This window comes from Monodon monoceros, unplaced genomic scaffold (genome assembly GCF_005190385.1).
Source record: "Monodon monoceros isolate NGI ecotype Baffin Bay Population unplaced genomic scaffold, NGI_Narwhal_1 Super_Scaffold_17, whole genome shotgun sequence".
Classification (NCBI taxonomy): Eukaryota; Metazoa; Chordata; class Mammalia; order Artiodactyla; family Monodontidae; genus Monodon; species Monodon monoceros.
Window position 1 is genome coordinate 3663945 of NW_021703773.1, and position 19827 is coordinate 3683771.

The window sequence follows — 19827 nt, forward strand, 5'->3', positions numbered from 1 at the left end:
CAGCTGATGCAGCTAAAAAGCCAATGCCATGATCCTTTGCCAGCTGTGGACCTATCAGGACTACTGACAGTTCTTCAGGGAAATCACAGGGCCTGTGATTCCCTAGCCTTCAGGAAGAAATGAGAGATGGCCTGGAAGACACATCTCCACAGGGCAGAGAGAGAAGGGAAGAGACACACGTGTTTCCTTTCCTGGGCACCCTTTCCACCAGCGCTCATGAGTTTAATGTAACCCATTGTTGATGCATAATTCACAACTTCACCTCAGGAGTGCAGTTTACTTTATGCATGAAACAATATGTAATCAAAAATCATATTGTAGAAAAAGACACACTTATGACAACACTTTACACGAAGAACATATAGCCCTGCTAAGTTGCTAGTTGCCTGTATAAGTTGAGATCTATGGCAATGTCGTGGGACCAAAAGGAAAAACACATTTCATGTTCCATAAATTTCCATTTGTATCACATCAACATCCAGACCAGGAAAAAGCTGTTTCACCCGTATGTTGTTATTTAATATATGGTTACAGATCCCTTGAGTACCTTTCGAATAACAGATGACTTCAGAGTAGGTTTACTTACTTCTGTTTCCTTTGCATTTAATTCAAATCACAAAAACAAAAATGAGTTCAATTCTTTGGGTTGCTTGCAGTTTGCTAATAGCCATCATAATACGAGTGGTCCCCTCCAAAGCTAAAAACAAGGTTGTCTGGGGGCTGCTCAAAGTGTGAAAATATATAGGGACTTCCCTGGCTGTCCAGTGGTTAAGACTCCACACTCCCGGTGCAGGGGGCATGGGTCCAATCCCTGGTCGGGCAACTGAGATCTCACATGCCTCACAGTGCGGCCTAAAAAAAAGATAAAATTATCATCTATCCTTTGCCACATAGAATACATGTGAATCTTTTTCTGATCGAGCAGCTCTTTAAATACTTAGAATGAACTACTCTGTCAATTCTGAATCTTCACAGTAGGGTGACAATTTTCTAGTCCTTTCTTGGGTCAGGCGTCCAACATGGCTAAAATTGTCTTTTAATTATGGGGAATACATTTAGCCCATAGCTTTAGGTTTTGTTTGTTTGGAAAGAGCTTATGAAGATGTAAAGCCGTTTGCTTCCTGATTCCATTTTCAAGGCTTCACATAAATACTATTTAAATAGAGAAAGAATTGTTTTAGGAAACGTGTGTTCTTTGTTTAATTGACTGTCAGATATCTTGCAGTCTGTGCCAGCAGGCCGTGGGATGAATTCAAAACATGAAGCATTTAAATGTTCTGAGGGTCATAATGATTCTTGTGTGGAGTAATACGGCTCTTCTTTATCTGGTACTGCAGCCAGCCCTGATCCTAGGAGGTTTCCTTAGTTGACACTCACAGGGAAGAGATGCTCCACAGCGCAAGTCTAAGATCGGACATGGCAACACTCCTCGTGTTATCCTATGATGGGTGGCATGATAGAATGCAGTGATTTTCAAATTCTTCTCCACAAAGCCCAAGGTCCCTTACTTGGGGTACCCTAAGTGCTATGCTTGGAGTTTGATGGTCTCACTGCTGTTTGAAAACCCTAACCCCCCTTTCAACTAGAGCAACTGTGCTTTATCTATTTTATGCATTATTTTCAAATTAAGTTGTTGGTTTTTTTAAACAGGATTCTTCTGCTTTTCTTCCTTCACTTCTATGTTTCATTTAAAAGCCCTGGTGTCATTATTAAGGTCACTAGCATTGAATTCAGAAATAAGTAGATTCAGGTCTCCTTGTCCACTTGCTAGCTGTATGACTTTGATGTCTTTGAACCATGGTTTTCTTATCTGGAAAATGGGCTAATAATGTTCATAAAGTGGTTTTGAGGATTAAATATGATAATAATATCTCCTTGGGCTCCCCTGGTGGCGCAGTGGCTGAGAGTCCGCCTGCCGATGCAGGGGACACGGGTTCGTGCCCCGGTCCGGGAAGATCCCACATGCCACGGAGCGGCTGGGCCCATGAGCCATGGCCGCTGGGCCTGCGCGTCCGGAGCCTGTGCTCCGCAACGGGAGAGGCCACAACAGTGAGAGGCCCGCGTACCACAAAAAAAAAAAAAAAAAGTCTCCCTCATCCTTCTAGCAAAGCTTTCTTCTCTCTGGTTCCTTGATAACCCCTCTGTCTATCGGGGTTTGATCAGAGGAGTACAACCACCAAGACTGATACAGAATGAGGAACTTATTGTAAGGATTATGGGAACTGGTAAGACAGTCTTTTCTTCTGCTGGTTCTTCTGCATCTAGTCTTGGGCCTGAAGTCCGTAGGGCCGGCAGTCAGGAAGGAAAGGTGGCCGTGAAGTAGGGAAGAGCAAAGACAAACTGGAACCCACGAGTGCAAACTGGAGGCTGTGTCTGATGTGGGTGACCTGCAGGATAGGCTAGGGCTTTGTACCATGTTCCCACATCCACATCCTGTCTAGGATTCAGCAACCTGGAAGGTGGAGGTCTGATGGGAGCCAGAGACGCCCGTGGGTCTGGCTCCACCCCATGCATCACGGTGAGCATCTCTGATATCAAGGGGTACTAACTGCTTCTCCACCCTCCTCCACTCTCTTCTCTTTACCTACACTGTCTCCATAGATGATCTCACCAGCCCTATAGCTTTAACTACCACCTATATGTCAATGACTCCCTGGTTTACCAGAACATTGCTTGTCCTGACTTTTCTATGATTGACGTTGATATGCTAGAGCTGGAATCTCACAGACAGGCCAAGTCCACCACTGGCCAATGACAGACTGGCTAATAGATGGTGGCTGTCTTTCACTATCATCTGGAATGAGGGCTCATAATCTCATAGCACTCTGGCTGCCTCTCCTTCCTAACTAATCAAAACGGATACATGGGGCTTCGCTGGTGGCGCAGTGGTTGAGAGTCCGCCTGCCGATGCAGGGGACACGGGTTCGTGCCCCGGTCCAGGAAGATCCCACATGCCACGGAGCAGCTGGGCTTGTGAGCCATGGCCGCTGAGCCTGCGCGTCCGGAGCCTGTGCTCCGCAATGGGAGAGGCCACAACAGTGAGAGGCCCGTGTACCGCAAAAAAAAAAAAAAGGATACGTGAGCTGCCTTGTATTTGCAGCTATATTCCCTAAAGGAATAGGTGGAATTCATTGAGCTAGAACTTAATGAGGATAAACAGTATAAAAAGTAGAGGAAATGAAGATTTGGCTTAGCAGAAATCTGGGTACAAAAGCCTTAGAATTGATTGCTAGCAGGTTCATTATGAGTATAGATTACAGTGTGTCAGGGTTGCCAGACACACATACATAAAGCTTTAAAGGTATTGGTAGAATTAATGGTGCACGAGAGCTGTGGAAGTCTTGCTTTGTATCGATGAAACCACACCAGGGGCTTGGCCTTCAGTTCGAGGGTCATAGTTTAACAATGGCATCAACAAAGAGGAAATGCCATCCATAAGGTAATAAGAGATGATATGGGGAACTTGAACCTAAATTTTAGTGAAGAACACTGTCAAAGTGCCAATGGACTTTCAGCCTGGTAAGCAGAGCCTTAGGGGATGTGATAACTTTCCTCAAGTATTTGATGTATTTGAAGAGATGGGAATAAAGTTGTGCACAAAGCAGAATTCAGGACAGTGGGTGTTTGAAAAAGGACAGCCTCCAAATGCAAGCAGACACAAACCATTCTGCTTGTAAACCTTCATGCGACCCCCATGGGGTTTTGGACTAGACCGATGGTTTCTCTAAAACTTGCCCCCTGGGGAGCTTTCCAAAACATAGATTTCCAGGTCCCACTCTAGATGTACTGAATCACAGTCATCTGGGGTAAGGCCTGGGATTTGTGTTGTTAGTAACTCCCACCTGATTCTCTAGTCACCAGTGTGGACCAGATGAGTTCTAAAGAGCCTTACATATTTCTGTGACTCTATTCCTCCTGTCCCAGGAGGGCCACATGCATGGTGTCAGGAGCAGCTTGAGCAGAAGGGATGGGTTCAAACCCAGCTGTGTCTCCACCTAGCCCTGTGATTTTGACTAAGTCTCTGTACCTCAATTTCTTCATCTGCTAAAGAAGGATAACTGTCGTGTCTGCTCCTAGAATGTTGCCAAGAGTAAATGAGTAGATGGGTAAAGTAAGCACAACAGTGCTTCTGTATGGCATATATAAGATAAGGATTAGCTATGATTTTTTTAAATAAATGTATTTATTTTATTCACTTATTTTTGGCTGTGTTGGGTCTTTATTGCTGCACGCAGGCTTTCTCTAGTTGTGGCGAGTGTGGCCTACTCTTCGTTGCGGTGCGCGGGCTTGTCATTGTGGTGACTTCTCTTGTTGCGGAGTACGGGCTCTAGGCACGTGGGCTTCAGTACTTGTGGCGCACGGGCTCAGTAGTTGTGGCTTGTGGGCTCTAGAACGCAGGCTCAGGAGTTGTGGCACACGGGTTTAGTTGCTCTGCGGCGTGTGGGATCTTCCCGGACCAGAGCTCGAACCCGTGTCCCCTGCATTGGCAGGCGGATTCTTAACCACCACTGTGCCACCAGGGAAGCCCTAGATATGACTTTTTATACTGGAAGATGACACATCCATTTACTAGACAGTCTGATTCATGAATGTTTAGGAAGTAGAGGAGAAAGAAATAACTCAAAACCAAAGACTTTATTTTTTTAACTTTCATATCATTAATCATCTTTCAAAATGTTTCCAGCTTTAGCAAGCATTATAATACAGAACATGTGCAAACATTTCTTGGAGAGCTGCAAGGTTATCAAAGCATAAATAGGAATATAAAGTTTACTTTCTAGGAATGTAAAACAATAGAAGTTGTAGGGAGGAAATGAGGATAAACTGAAGTCTCAGGTTTGCTGAGATTTCTGTCTAGAACCACATCCTTCTGGCTTTTTTTTCTAGTAAAACGAAATATGCAGATCTTGGGTATATAATCTGATGACTTTTGGTAAATGAATATACCCTGTAACTACCATCCCAAGATACAAAACAGTTACCTTACTCTGGAAAATTCTCTTGTGTCTCCTGCCGGACCCTCCCCATCCCAGAAGGCAGCATTGCTCTGAATTCTATCATTACAGCATAACTGTGCTGCTGTGCTCTTTTCTGTCCGACTTCTTTACCTACACATTGTTTTTGATGCTAATTTATGTTGTCGCATAAATCAGTAGGTTTTGTTTTGGTTTGGCTTGGTTTTTAGTTTCCACGTATTATTCCATTATATAAATACATCATAATTTGCTTACCAATTCTTGCATTGATGAACATTTAGATTATTTTGAGTTTTTGGCTATTATGAATAAAGCTGCTATAAGCATTTTTGCAGAAGCCTTTTTTGCGTCCTAAGTTTTTGTTCCTTTTGGGTAAATGCCTAGGAGTAGAATTTGTGAGTTATAGTCTGTCTTTATAAGAAACTGACAGTTTTCCCATTTTACATTCTTCTGTATGTGAATTCCAGCTGTTCTATGTGGTTATTTACATTTGGTAAATAACCAAATGTTATTTATGTTGTTGTTATTTATGGGGTTTTTTTTGTTTTTTTTTGGTACGCGGGCCTCTCACTGCTGTGGCCTCTCCCATTGCGGAGCACAGGCCCCAGACGTGCAGGCTCAGCGGCCATGGCTCACGGGCCCAGCCGCTGCGCGGCACGTGGGATCCTCCCGGACCGGGGCACAAACCCGTGTCCCCTGCATCGGCAGGCGGACTCTCAACCACTGCGCCACCAGGGAAGCCCCTATGTTGTTTTATTTGATGTTAGCACTTGTAGTGGGTATGAGATGGTGTTTAACTGTTCTTTTAATTTACATTTCTTGGTGACAAACGATGTTGAGCATCTTTTCATGTGTTTATTAATCATTTTTATGTCTTCTTTTATAACGTATCTGATCAAATATTTTGTCCTTTGAAAAACTTGGATTGTTTGTCTTTTATTTATTGATCTGTAGGAGTAAATTATATATTCTGGACAGAAGTCCTGAACAAGATATATGAATTACAATTATATTTTCCCTGGATGTGGCTTACTTTTTGGTTTTCTTGATGGGTCTGTTTATAAGCAGGAGCTTTTGATTTTTGTAAAATCCAATTTATCTGTTTTTCTTTTTTATGTTCACCGTGTTTTAATTCCTAAGAAATCTATGCCTATACCAAGTTCATAGATGTATTCCTCCGTATTTTTCTAGAAGCTTTATAGTTTTAGCTTTTTATTTATTTATTTATTTATTTTTGGTTGTGTTGGGTCTTCGTTTCTGTGCGAGGGCTTTTCTCTAGTTGCGGCAAGTGGGGGCCACTCTTCATCGCGGTGTACGGGCTTCTCACTATCGCAGCCTCTCTTGTTGTGGAGCACAGGCTCCAGACGCGCAGGCTCAGTAGTTGTGGGACCCGTGTCCCCTGCATTGGCAGGCGGATTCTCAACCACTGCACCACCAGGGAAGCCCCTAGTTTTAGCTTTTACATTTAAGTCTGTAATCAATCTTACTTTTAATGTATGTTGTGAGGTAGAGGTTGATGTTCATTTTTTTATTTCATGCATTTATTCAGTTATTCCAGCACCATTTGCTGAAAAAACTTTCTTTCCCCCATTGAATTGCCCTGACACCTTTGTTGAAAATCAATGAAAGTGGTCAAAAGGTACAAAATTCCAGTTATTAGATAAATAAGTACTGGGGATGTAATGTACAACACACTGGCCATAGTTAACATGGCTGTATGATATATTTGAAAGTTGCTAAGAGTAGATCTTAAAATTTTTCATAGCAAAGATGATTATTTTTCTTTTTTTTAATCTGTGTGAGATGATGGATATTAACTAAACTTATCGTGATAATCATGTAGCAGTATACGTATGTCAAGTCATTACAGGGTATACCTTAAACTTAAACTTACACAGAGCCGTATGTCAGTTGTATCTCAATGAAAGTGAAAAAAATTGATTCTTTGGGTGTGGTCTAGTTCTGGGCTCTCTATTCTGTTCCTTTGATGCATTTTGTCCATTCTTATGCTTATGTAACAGTATTGTGATTGACGGACTTTTATAAGCAAATCTTGAAATCCTCAAGTGTGAGTCCTCAAACTTTTTTCTTTTTCAAAATTATTTTAGATACTTTGATTTCCACATAAATTTTAGAATCCACTTATCTCTGTAATCCTTTAGTGTTTGATAGAATTCTCCAGTGAAACCCTCTGGAAGAGACTGTTGGAATTTTGATTGAGTTTTCATTGAATCTATAGGAGAACTGATATCTTAAAAGTATTGATTCTTTTAGTTGATGAGTATGGTGTATATATCTCTGTATCTATTTAGGTTCCTCTTAATTTCTTTCAGCAATGTTTTGTAGTTTTCAGTCTTGTACATCTTTTATTAAATTCATCCCTAAGTGTTTTAAAATATTTCTGATACTGTTACAATGGTATTTTTACAAATGTATTTATCAGTGGTTTGCAGCTCTTTTAAGCATGCAATTTTTTCTGATGGCCTTGTGTATTGTGACCTTATTAAATTCACTTATTCTAGTAGTTATTTTGTAGATCCTTTAGGATCTTCTATATAAACAATCATATCTTCTACAAATAAAGACAGTTTTACTTCTTCATTTCCAATCTGCAAGCCTTTCATTTCTTTTACTTTTCCTATTGCACTGCCTAGAATCTACAGTGCAACGCTGAATATAAATAAGAAAGACATCCTTGGCTTTTTCCTGGTCTTAGGAAACTTCAGTATTTCACCGCTTAATATAATATTAGCTATAGGTTTTGATAGGTGCTCTTTATTATTAATTATTAATTAAGGATGTTCTTTTCCAGTAGGCTGAGAGTTTTGAACATGAATGGATGTTGAAATTTGTCAAATGCTCTTTTCTGCATCTATTAAGCTTATGCTATTTTCTCATTTTGTCTTAACAAAGTGAATTATATGATTTGATTTTTAAATGTTAAACCAGTCTTACTTCCTGTAACAAACAAACTTGTTTATGATGGAACTGTTATATGTCTGTATGTATACATACAGACAGAAATATCTTTATCTATAATGTGATTCTTACTAGTTTTTAAAGGATTTTTCTGTCATGTTCATGACAGATATTGGCTTGAAATTTTATTTTCTTTTATATTCTATCAATTTTTTAAAAAAATTAGTGTTACGTTACCTCAAAAACAAGTGTGGAAGTGTTTCTTTCTCATCTATTTGCTAAAAGAGTTTGTAAAGTTGACACTATGCAACTCTTTAATGTTTGTTCGAACAAACATAGTGAAATACTCTGGGTCTTTCTTTGTGTGAAAACTTCGGACAATAAATTCAGTTTCATTAATAGATAATAGCTACCCTAATTTTCTATTTCATCTTGTGTTAGTTTTGATAAGTTGGATTCTTAAAGACATTTGCCCATCTCATATACTTTGTCAAATTTATTGGCATAAACTTATTCATAATGTTCTCTTATTCTCCATTTAAAACTGTCTGTAGTATCTGCATTAGAAACAATTCTTTTATTTTAGTAATTTGTTGCTTTTTTTTAAACCTCCATGAAACTTTTTAATGGTTAATACTTGCATTAATCCTTTCTAAGAGCGGATTTCGGTTTTGTTATTTTTTCTGTACTCTGTTTTTTATTTCATTGACTTCTCTTTATTATTTCTTTCCTTCTACCTGATTTTGTTTTAATTTTCTTGTCTTTTTCTACTTTCATAGCATTTAAACTTTGACCATTGATTTTAAACCTTTCATCCTTTTGAATATAAAGCTATATATTTTCCTTTAAAAACTGATTAATATAAACTTGTTGATATGTAGTATTTTCATTATCATTCAGTTCAAAATATTTTCTAATTTCCCTTCGGATTTTTCCCTTTGATAATAGGTCACTTGGAAGTATTTAGGTATTTTCATAAATGCTATTAATATTTATTTCTTATTAATTTCAGTGATAGTCAAAGAAACCACTGTATGAAATGTAAATATTTGAAATTTAGTAAGAATTTTCAATGGCTTAACATATTCCCTAACTTAGTTTACTTGCTATATACATGTGAAAAGATTGTGTATTCGCCGCTTGTTGAGCGTACTGTTCTATAAATATCAGTTGGTACAATATGGTTGGTAGTTTCATTTAGATACTATTTGTTTTGTCGTACTGTTCTGTCCTTACTGAGAGAGGTGTTAAATCTCTTATAATTATGGTGTCTGTTTCTGCCTGTAGTTCAATCAGTTTTGCTTCATGTTCTTTATGCTTTACTGGCTAAATTGCATTTACAATTGCTAGGTTCTCCTAATGAGTTTCTCCCTGTATTATTACAAGACATCCTCTTCGTCTCTGGAAATATTTCTTGTCTTGAAGTCTATTTTGTCTGATATTCATATAGGAACTTCCACTTCTGGGTTATCAAATACTTTTTATTATCCTATTTAATTTTCTCTATAGTCTCCTTAGGTTTATATCTTCGTATTTGTTTCTAGGGGATTAGGACGCATCCTTAAATGACCACTGTCATTTAGAGTTAATATTGGTAAATTTATTATTTATTAATTAGACTTTATACACAATATCATGAGCTCTCAAACTCCTACCCATTCTTGGGCTATTGTCGTCACATATTTTACATCGATATACAGTATAAGCACCACAATACACAGCACAGTGTTATAGTTTTGCTTTAAATTGCTCTCTATCTTCAAATAAATTTAGAGCAGTAAAAAGGACACCAACATATTAATCATTTATGGTGCTCTTTATGTTTTCCTGTAGATCTGAGTTTACACCTGGTGTCATTTGCCTTCCACCTGAAGAACTTTATAAGCATTTTTCTAGCGCAGGTCTGCTGGCAGACTGTTCTTTTTAGTTTTTGTTTATTGAAAATGTCCTTATTCTACTTGAAAGTTTGAAGGATATTTTTGCTGGATATAGAATTCTGATTGTTTTGTTTTGTTCGTTTGCTTGTTTCACCACTTTTTCTTCCTTAAACGATCCAACTCCACTTCACCCTCGTCTCTCTGTTTGCTCTTTTCTCTCCCTGGACAACTCTTTAACCAGTTCCTCATATCACAGGCTAATTCTCATCTCTCTGGTTTCATTTCACGCTTCTCAGAGACCTCTGTTGACCATGCTATCCAAAACCAGCCTTCTTCTCTGTGACTGTCTCATTTTCCTCTTTACACCTTGTGCAATACTTCCACAATGTTTTTATTTGTTTCCTTGCTTCTTGTCTTTCTACCTGAGTAGCTCCATATGAAAATTTATTTTATATTCTCCTACATTCTTGGTATTTGGCAAAATACCTGGCATCATGATAGAGGCACAGTGATGTTTCCCTAATGTAGAATGGATGCAACTGAAGTTACAGGGGCATCTGAAGTCTAGCTTTGCTAGAATTGAAAAGACACATTGAGTAGTCACACTGCTAAACTCTCCAGGACCATCTGTTTTACACACTGTGCTAGGGAATATAAATGCAAAAGTGAAGCATCTTCAAGAAACTTTTCCAGATTCTCTGAGTTGGAAACAATCTCCTCCTCTCACTCCCCTAGCATTCCACTTCATCCCGACTGTGGTACTTTTTGTGATTGACCTTGCACCATTGCTGTTTCTATACATATCTTCCCTCTCCAACTGGATTGTCAGGTCCTTGCAGGCAGGGGCGATATTTCTGAACACACATCGGCAGTCCTGCAGAAATAACCTTTACGTCTGCAGACGTTTCGGGATACTCATAAAATGGTATTGCATTGAAAATGAATTGAATGAGAAACAGCGTTTTTGTTTAATAGGATCCTCTATTTCTCTGTGGAAAAAGGAGCTGTATAATTCCAAAGTCATTAGAATTTCAACTCAGCATTAATAAAGCCCTAAGCTCCCACCAAGGACACTGTGTCACGTGTGGAAGAGGACTCCTTTGTTCTTGTTTATATGCACTGCCTTCATCCTTTGTTCTTGTTTATATGCACTGCCTTCATCCTTTGTTCTTGCTTATATGCACTGCCTTCATCCTTTGTTCTTGCTTATATGCACTGCCTTCATAGTTTATGCTTCCTGCAGTTTGCATCACAGTAACGTGCCAAATACTTCCTGCCCGCGCTTCTGTTTGGCTGCAGAGCAGGAGAACTGGAATGGAAAAGCAACAGATCAGAACAGTTTTTAGATTTGTTGGTGCTCTTAAAAAGGCCCACTTTTAAACATAAATATTTATGCCTGTTGCCATGCTCAACCTCCATTCGTTATGAGGAGACCTTTGATGAGTCTGTAGTGTGAAGAGGACCCATATAAATACTGGCTACCATTTATTATGACAAGACTGATGGAGAACTCTGGAGGTAGGAAGGCTGAAGCTAGCTTTCATATTCTGTGCATAACAGAGGAGAATGGCTCAGCCCCAGATAAGCATTCAAACAACTCACATGTAGGTTGTGATAACTTATTGCCTCTGGGTTTGGGGACTATGGTAATCTTCCTGAGTCACACACACCTGCGAGTGAAATGGAAGAGCCTTGGAAGCACAGCTCTTCTTTGTAACTTTTGTCTTTAAGACCCAGTATTGTTCTGACAAGTTCAAGTTAACGAAAGGACCATGGCACTAGAGGGCGGTACTCTGTAAGGTAGGTGTGTATGTGTGTTGGAGGTGAGGGTTACAAGTCTGAAACTTCTTGTAGTTTCCCAGGCCCCATCCAAGGCTTATAGAATCAGAACCGGCAGATCCTGTGCCTGGGAATCTGCATTTGAGCACCACCCCCAGAGGATGCACTGGGACGTTTGGGAGCCACTGCTTGAGGGAATAGAGAGACAAGAGTTGTCTCTTTTGTCTCTAAACTGTCGATCTGTGCCTGGAAATTTTTGAGTCCCTTAGCTTGCTCACCAAGAAGATCCTGTGGTCTCATTGTTATTTTCCCATAACTGAATTGACTCTTAATTGAGGAATTAGGTCAGTCAGTGTCTGATTATCATGTACTTGAAACTAAAACAAAATAAGTTCGTCCTTACACTGGCCAAACCAGCTTATCCTGTCATGTCTAACAGGTTTCTCAGAAACATGCATGGGGCTGTAGGAATTTGAAAGTCCGCAGGAAGTTCTGCCCTTTGTCACGTTATCTACATAAGAGCAATTGTGATGACACTGCAATATTCAGTAAGCAGGACTCATTGGATGTAACCAGAAGTAACTTTATTCTTGCCATCCACTGCCCTTTCATGCCATCTCTGTGGGGTTAGTTTTTTCCTACCCTTGGTAAAAACTAGGGTAAGCGTCATGAATTTTTGCTCACTTTTAAGTAGTAAAGAGTTCTTTACTTTCATTCTTAGATACACAAAATTCTATGGCATTAACTGATATATCCAAGTCTTTTTCAGTAGTTTTTATCTACTGAAAAAAACTGCACAGGTTCAAGGTCGAGAATTATGCTTTATTCAGTGAACTCACTGAGGACTTTAGCCTGGGATACAGCCTTTCAGATAGCTCTAAGGGAGTGTTCCAAAAAGGTAAGGGAGAAGCCAGGATATATAGGAGTTTTTGCTGAGAAAAAAAAAAAAAGTGTTCAAACATCACAAGATTACTGCTAATCATAAGGACAAAACATTTCAAGTTAATGATTTTAGTGCTTTTCTATGTATGGCCAGAGCCTTGGGTTCACTGAAGTGATCCTTTGATAGGCGTCTTAACTATCTCGGTCCAATATCTTGATTTTCTCCATCCTGAATCCCCTCAGGGAGCCCCATTGTCAGGAGGCCTGCAGTCGCTGATGACTCCTTTGTCTACTGAAATGGCAGGTGACATTCTTAGTTCCCACAGGGTAGAAAAATAATTTTTAAACAGCTCCAAACTTTATTGGAAGTGAGCTTTCCCCCTCCCTTAGCTCAGTTCTGCTTGGGCAGCCTATTTGCCATGGGAAAAGGGTGCATAGGCTCCTCGCTTCCTCTCTGCCTGTGGCTTTTGCTTTCCTTCCTTTATCTCTCCCTCAGGTTCCTCCAGGGCTGAGGGATGCGGGGTATCAGGTTAGAAAGGCGAGGGACATAAAGGTTTATTTGATAGATACCTATACAAAACTCGCATAGACACTGCCTGACTCTTTCTCATGGGGTGATTTCATGGCTTTTTCAAGAACTCAGCATTACTTGATACTTAGCCCATAGGCTATGTACCTCCCCTGGGGTCACTTTAAGGCCCTAGATATCAAGTTGAACCCTGCTAGCATCCTTCCACTGATGCTAAGTAGACACAGGCTCCAGACTTTGGAGCTTGTCAGCGTTGTCGAGTCCAGGACACTGGGCTCCAAGCACAATAAGGCATTCCTCAAGCTCTCTGAGTATTCCACTGAATCCTTTTCCCATGGGTTCCAGGTGAGAGAGAAGGAATCCCCCATCTCACATGGAAGAGGCTTAAGTCAAACTCATAGTATGATAGAGCTCCCTTTAAGAAATTCTCTATTTCTTTCTTTCTTCTCCAATCTCTTTTTCAGACTGGTGGTGAGGGATCAGCTTTAGGTGGAAAATGGCTCTTGACCACTTCTGTTGGATGCCCTGAACTGGGGCTCTCATACTCCACTTTAGTCATGGGGGTGTAGCTAGCACCTGTGTCTTAGAGCTTCAACCGGGGGCTTCATCCAAGACATTGGGAAATCAAGATTCCCTTGTAATATCTCCTTGCAATCATAATACCAGCTAGTTTATGTTTATCACTTGTTGTATACCAGACGCTCCTTCATACATGCCTTATCTTACTCAGTCCTTCCCACAATCCTATGAGGAAACAGAAGTTCAGAGAAGTCAAATAATTTGTGTCAAGTCACCCAGATAGCAGGTTGCAAAATTCTTTCCAACACTGTGCATTATTTTCTTTTTAGGAAAATAAGAATGATTTTTGTGTCTTAGAAAGAAAATACTATGCATTCATCAGGGGGGAAAAAATGCTATAGTTGTTTACTATCCTGGCTTTGACAATGGGAAGATATGGAATTTTGGAGCAAAATTAAGAACAACAAGTCTTAGTTGCTAAGCATTTGAATAGACTTATTCACTTAATTCTTATAAAACCTTGTGTTGTGGATGGACTCGTCTTCATGTTGTAGATGAAGAAACTGAGGCCAGGGGGATATTATGTGGCTTCCCCTACATTATGCAACAAGGAATATTTGGAGCCAGGATTTAAAATCCAAAGACTTAGACCATGACCCTGAATCTACTTTTCCTCTCCACTCTGATGGGACATAGCAGGAATATGAGCTGTGGAAGTTGTTTGGTTGATGCTTCTTTCAAACACGTCCGACTCTAGATGAGGAGCGACAGAGGAGTCAAGGTTTTTCACTAAACTCCTTGGAAACAAAGAGCATCTTATTCATCTTGGAGTCCCTAGTACCTGGTCCAAAGTTGATACTCTGTTAATGAATGAATGAAATGGATAAAGAGTCAATAACTTTCTTTTCAACTCTCTGATGGAAAGTAAGTTTACATGTGGGTTAAATTAAGGCAGCATCCTACATTTTATAAGATGGTCTTGGGAGAAGAACTCAGATGAATGATATCTAAACTTGAATTTCTGATTCGGTCCTTGGAATAGAGGTGGAAAAGGAACTGAGACTGAGTTTTTCTCTGGAGTCTCAAGTTTCACTGCAGAAATGACAGCTTACATGTCTCTCTGCCTTAAGGAAAAAACAGATTGCTTCTTTGTTTGGGTTATGAAGTATATGGAAACATTTTACCCCAAAGAAGTATGTTCTAATAATTTCAGTCATCCAACAACGGGGCAGGTGGCTTCCAAAGTATTCACAGTCATACTTCTGCTGAGGAACCTGTCGGCTGGGCTCTTGGAAGGAAGGATTGAAATGTTATTGGTGGGGTAGACCAGATGGCTTCTAAGAGACTCTGTCCCAGACCTTTCAGAGATCTAGGATTCGTTCAGGTGGTTGATGACAAGGATGTAGCTAACCAGGTCTGTGTGTCTGTCGTCCACAGGTCTGAGGCGCGATTACAGATGTACCATCTGCAGTGTCTCCCTAAACTCAATAGAACAGTATCACGCCCATCTGAAAGGATCTAAACATCAGACCAAGTAGGTACTTTCATGCTTTCACTCTTCAGTCCTTTTGTATGTAACTTTTAGCATGATGAATAAAGGCTAACCGCTTTACTTATTTCAAAAGAAGTAGATGAAAACTGTATCTCTTATCTCCAAGGTTCCCTTGATATTTATGCTGTTCAAGCCTCCAGAGTCTGCCTAGCACCGCTTGAAGAATGACTTCTTGCCTTTTTTGGACACAGTAATGACAATATTTTTTTCATTTTTTCCTTCTTTTCAAGGCTAGTCAGCACATTTGTATGAACTTCAGGAAACTTTTAGATCTATATTAAGTGTTTTTAAATAAGCAATGTAGTCTCTACTTGGAGGATGGGCCAGACCTCCGTGTTGTGAAGTCAAATTCTGTGAATGTCTTCGACCACTTTCTATTTCTAGAAGCATATTGTTGCTTAGTCTGGAAACCTAACAGATCCCCTGGAATTTTAAGTCATTCACATACATAGCTATTTTCAATTCAATGGAAGCTCATTCCATTCCCCCTCCCCCAAATTCTCATGATTTTAAACCAGAAAAGTCTAATCAGGCATCATTTCCCCTGCATTTATATTGCTCATCTTTTTAGAAAACCAATGACATTAGCTTTTAGGTATTTTTAAAGTAGCTGCTAGGACTGCTAATAAGATCTAATAAAATAGGAAAAAACAAAGAATATCTCAAAAATATGTAATTTTCCTGAATATAATTGTTTTCATTTCTCTCATATTCATTAGCAGAATCATTGAACAGATTCGACTGTATCAGGGCCTCATAAGTAATGAATGATTTATTTAACAAAGGTTTATGGGGTGCCCACTGTGTGCCAGACCCCGAGTGTGCCCTGGGGAAGAAAAGATGAATGGATTTAGGCCTTCCTCTTGGGGAGCTCCCTGACAGGCTGGGGAAACAGTCATGTAAACACATAGATTGTTCTCTGTTGCCATAATGTGGGCACCCTGAGCTTTGAGGACCAGGACAGGGACATAAGTGCAGAGGCCGAGCTCATAAGGATGAAGTCGTCAGGGTCTGATTTTGTTTCCCATTATCACCCAGCCCCCAGCGCAACACTTGATACGTATTAAGGGCTTCGTAAACATTCCTGATGGAGTGAATGTGTGATTTTTAAAAGATGAGTAACGACAGCAGAAACTAACACAACACAGTAAAGCAATTATACTCCAATAAAGATGTCCAAAAAAAAAAAAAAAAGAAGAAAAGATGAGTAACGATTTTCCAAGCACGGATAGGAAGGTACGTTCCAGGCAGGGAAATTTCTTGGCAAAGATACTGTAAAGACATAGATTCACAGGGGTTTCTGGCTTCAGGGGAGAAGTTTAAGCCCAGAGTTCCTACTGACTCAGTTTTTCCACAATATTGTGCGGTTCGGTGAGTCAAAGCTGCTTTCATCACTTGCTTTACTCTGATCCACCCCCAAAGGGCTTTTATCAAGGAAGCTCTTCAGAAACAAGACTGTCTCTGATTCTCAGCACCTAGAGCACTTGTATTGATTATTGGGAGCTGCTGCCCCAACCCCATCCCCAACCCCCAAAACGGTCCCTTCAGCATCTCTCTGACCCTCCCGTTGTGAGCCATACTGTATGCATTCTAACGAGCATGCATCTGACGTACGCTCAGACACCTTACAAGGAGTTGCAACGGTAAATGATCATCTTTTAGGGGCATGTATTTATTGCTCTTCATAAATAGAAAAAGGTAGACAGCAGTGACTTTAGGGGGCAAGAATCATGTCAATAACTGATGCAGATAGATAGCATCTCCAGCTTCAGGAACATACCTACGTCTCTATGTTTACCTATAAAACTTCACGTGACAGAATTTGTGCTAGGCATAGTCACACCTAATACCTTGTTTATTCCCCTTAACTACCTTGAGATACATATTACTGACCCATTATTTGATCTGAGAAACTAAGGCTCAGAGAGGCAAAGTAACTTTCGCAGCACCACCTTGCCCAAAAAATGGCAGAAACAGGACTGGACCCAGCAGCGTGTGACTCTCACTTTTAATTAATTCCTGTCACTCAGCCACCACAGACAGGCTTTGGACACAGGACTGCAGGGACTGCCAGTAGAGAGTCCTATGATGAATTTGGAAAAGGACATTGCTTCCCTGGTGTAATTTAATAAGTATACGTGACTTCAGAAGGGTACGTCTCCTGCTGTGCTGCCTTCTTTCCAATAAACAAGACAGTTTGCTTTTTTTTTTAACCACAAAAGCACAAGGTTGAAGAAACCTTGAAGAAAATAATTGTCATAGCTCTGTCCCACAGGCCATTTCATCTGTCCTTATACCAGATTTGAGTATCCTGGGTGTGTATATGAGTCTGTCTTTGTTTACGAGACAGACGGTTCCATAATTTTCTTATAATATCCTTGTTAGGTTTGGTTTCAAGTGTGTGAGGGCCTCGATAAACAGATTCTATTTCTAATCCCTGAATGAGTTTGTGGTAGACTGCTGCTATTTCTTGCCTTAAATATGAGGAAGAATTCATTAGTGAAGCCATCTAGGCCTAAAAATGTATGCTATGGGAGTGTTTTTCTTAGAAATTTAGTTTCTTTAATACAGCATTATTCATATCTTCTATTCTTATATCAGCTTAAATAACCTGTCTTGCAATTAATTTGTCCATTTCATTTACATTTTAAAATATATTGGTATAAAATTGTTCATTTTATCCCCTAATTTTATTTTTAATGCCTGTGGAATATTTTTCTTTCCAGACACTGTTTATTTATGTCTCTTCCTTTTTTTTTTGATCACTTTTCTTGTTAGAAGTTTATCAATCTTTATTAGTTTTTTTTTTTTTTGATGAACAAATGTTGGGGATTTGTTGATTTTCTTTATGTACAGTTATTTCATGACAATTAAAATATTATTTCCTTCTTTCTACTTCCTTTGGATTTAATTTGCATTTTCCCCTAGCTTCTTAATATAAAAGTATAGGTTCTATAATGAAAAAGAATCTGAAAAAGAATATATATGAATATAAATATAAATAAATGGTCCTATCTATCAATTAGGCCAAGTTTCTTAATCTTGTTCAAATCAGTATATTCTTACTGATTTTCTTGTCTGCTTTTTATATCCATGAGAAGCAGACATAATTAAAAACCTCCGGCTGTACATATGATTTGCCTATGTGTCTTCTTAATTCTATCTTTTCTTTTTTGTTTTATATATTTAAAGGTATATTATTAGATGCTTACAAATTTAGGATTTTTTAATGTATTCTTATTGTATGGGCCCTTTTTTTATCACTATTTGCCATCATGAAATATCCTTCTTTGTTACTAGTAGTATTTTCCTTGAAGTATACCAACATCAACTACAGCAACTCTTCAAGGCTTTCAAAACTTTTTCCTTTAAATTGTATCCAGCTTTTATTTTGTTCTCAGGTGGAAGTTTAGTGTGATGGAAGTCAGCCAAATGGTTCTTAACTGTTTTAATCTGACTAAGTCAACATAAGTATTAAAGTGTCTGTAATTTTCAAGGTCTTATATTTATATTTTTGCAGTTATTTCTAGAGGAGCGTTGAGATGAGCAGAGATGATTCAGTTGTGTAGTGGAAAGGACACTGAATTTTATTTCTAGTGCAATTTTGCCACTGAGTGACCCTGGGCCCTGACAAACCTTCTTTAAGTTTCATTTCCCTCAAAGATGAGTGTTTAATGATGACAAGAACACAACAAATATGCTTCCACTTCCCATGCTTTGCTCATGATCCTGCTATTCTTTTCTACGAATCCTGAATTCAGACCTAAAATTTTTCCTAAAACATGTCCCGGTCAGCCTTGAGCATTTATTGAAGTTAGCAATGACCCTCTCTGCCCCAATCATGTCCACCCAGAACCTCAGAATATGACCTTATTTGTAAATAGGGTCTTTGCGATGTAAAAGTTAAGAATCTCAAGATGAAATCTTTCTGGATTTTTGAGAATGATTTATGGTGTCTTTATGAGAGAAAGGAAAGGGAGATTTGAACACACGGAGAAGGTGGCCCCGTGAAGACAGATGCAGAGATTGGGGTTCTGTTTCCTCAAGCCAAGGAACACCAGGAGCCAGCAGCGTCTGGAGGAGGCAAGAAGGAATCTCCTCCAGAGCTTTTGGAGGGAGTGTGCCCTGCTGACTCCTTGATTCTAGACTTTCATCTTCTAGAACCTTGAGAGAATAAATTTCTGTTGTTTGAAGACATTCAGTTTTGGGTACTTTTTTAAGGGCAGCCCTAGGAAATTAATACAGTGTGAAACCTACATGCCTTGTTCCGTAAGTAATCCTTCAGTCATATTTTCTGGGCAACTGCTTACAATGCCAATCCCGATAATGACAATGATGATGGTCATAGTGATGCGGGTGGAGAAGATGGTGATGATGACGATGCCACCACTCAAAACCAAAGTGGGACTTGTCTGAGACTGGGACACAGCCACAGACTAAAATGCTTTGGAAGTGTTACATCTAATACACACAGCAGTCCTGTAATTGACCAGAGGCTCCACTTTATAGGTTAGAAAATTGAGTCTCAGAGAAGTTCAGTGACTTGCCCAAGGTCCCCCCAGAAATTGGTCAGCAGAGTCAAGAACAGAAGTCAGGTTATTGGCAACCTTTACTCTAACTGTTATAACAGTACTTATGTAATACTATTATTATTATATTGCTCTTTACTAGTAGTAAAAAGACTTTTTCTTTTTTTTGGCAAATGTCATAAACAGCAAAATGACTGTCGAATTTTGCTCCATGGTTAAATTGCAAGAGAAATATTCAATAGCTAATGAGAGTAAAGGTTTCAAT

General features: G+C 39.4%; 1 protein-coding gene across 1 annotated transcript in view; it reads left to right on the forward strand.

Moving 5' to 3' along the window:
• The window catches only part of ZMAT4 (zinc finger matrin-type 4), a 332525-nt gene that overhangs the window by 275862 nt on the left and 36836 nt on the right, over positions 1–19827 (forward strand). Inside the window, exon 6 of the mRNA XM_029226593.1 lies at positions 14919–15015. Coding sequence (XP_029082426.1) covers positions 14919–15015 — 97 coding nt within the window. The remainder of the gene's footprint in view (positions 1–14918; positions 15016–19827) is intronic.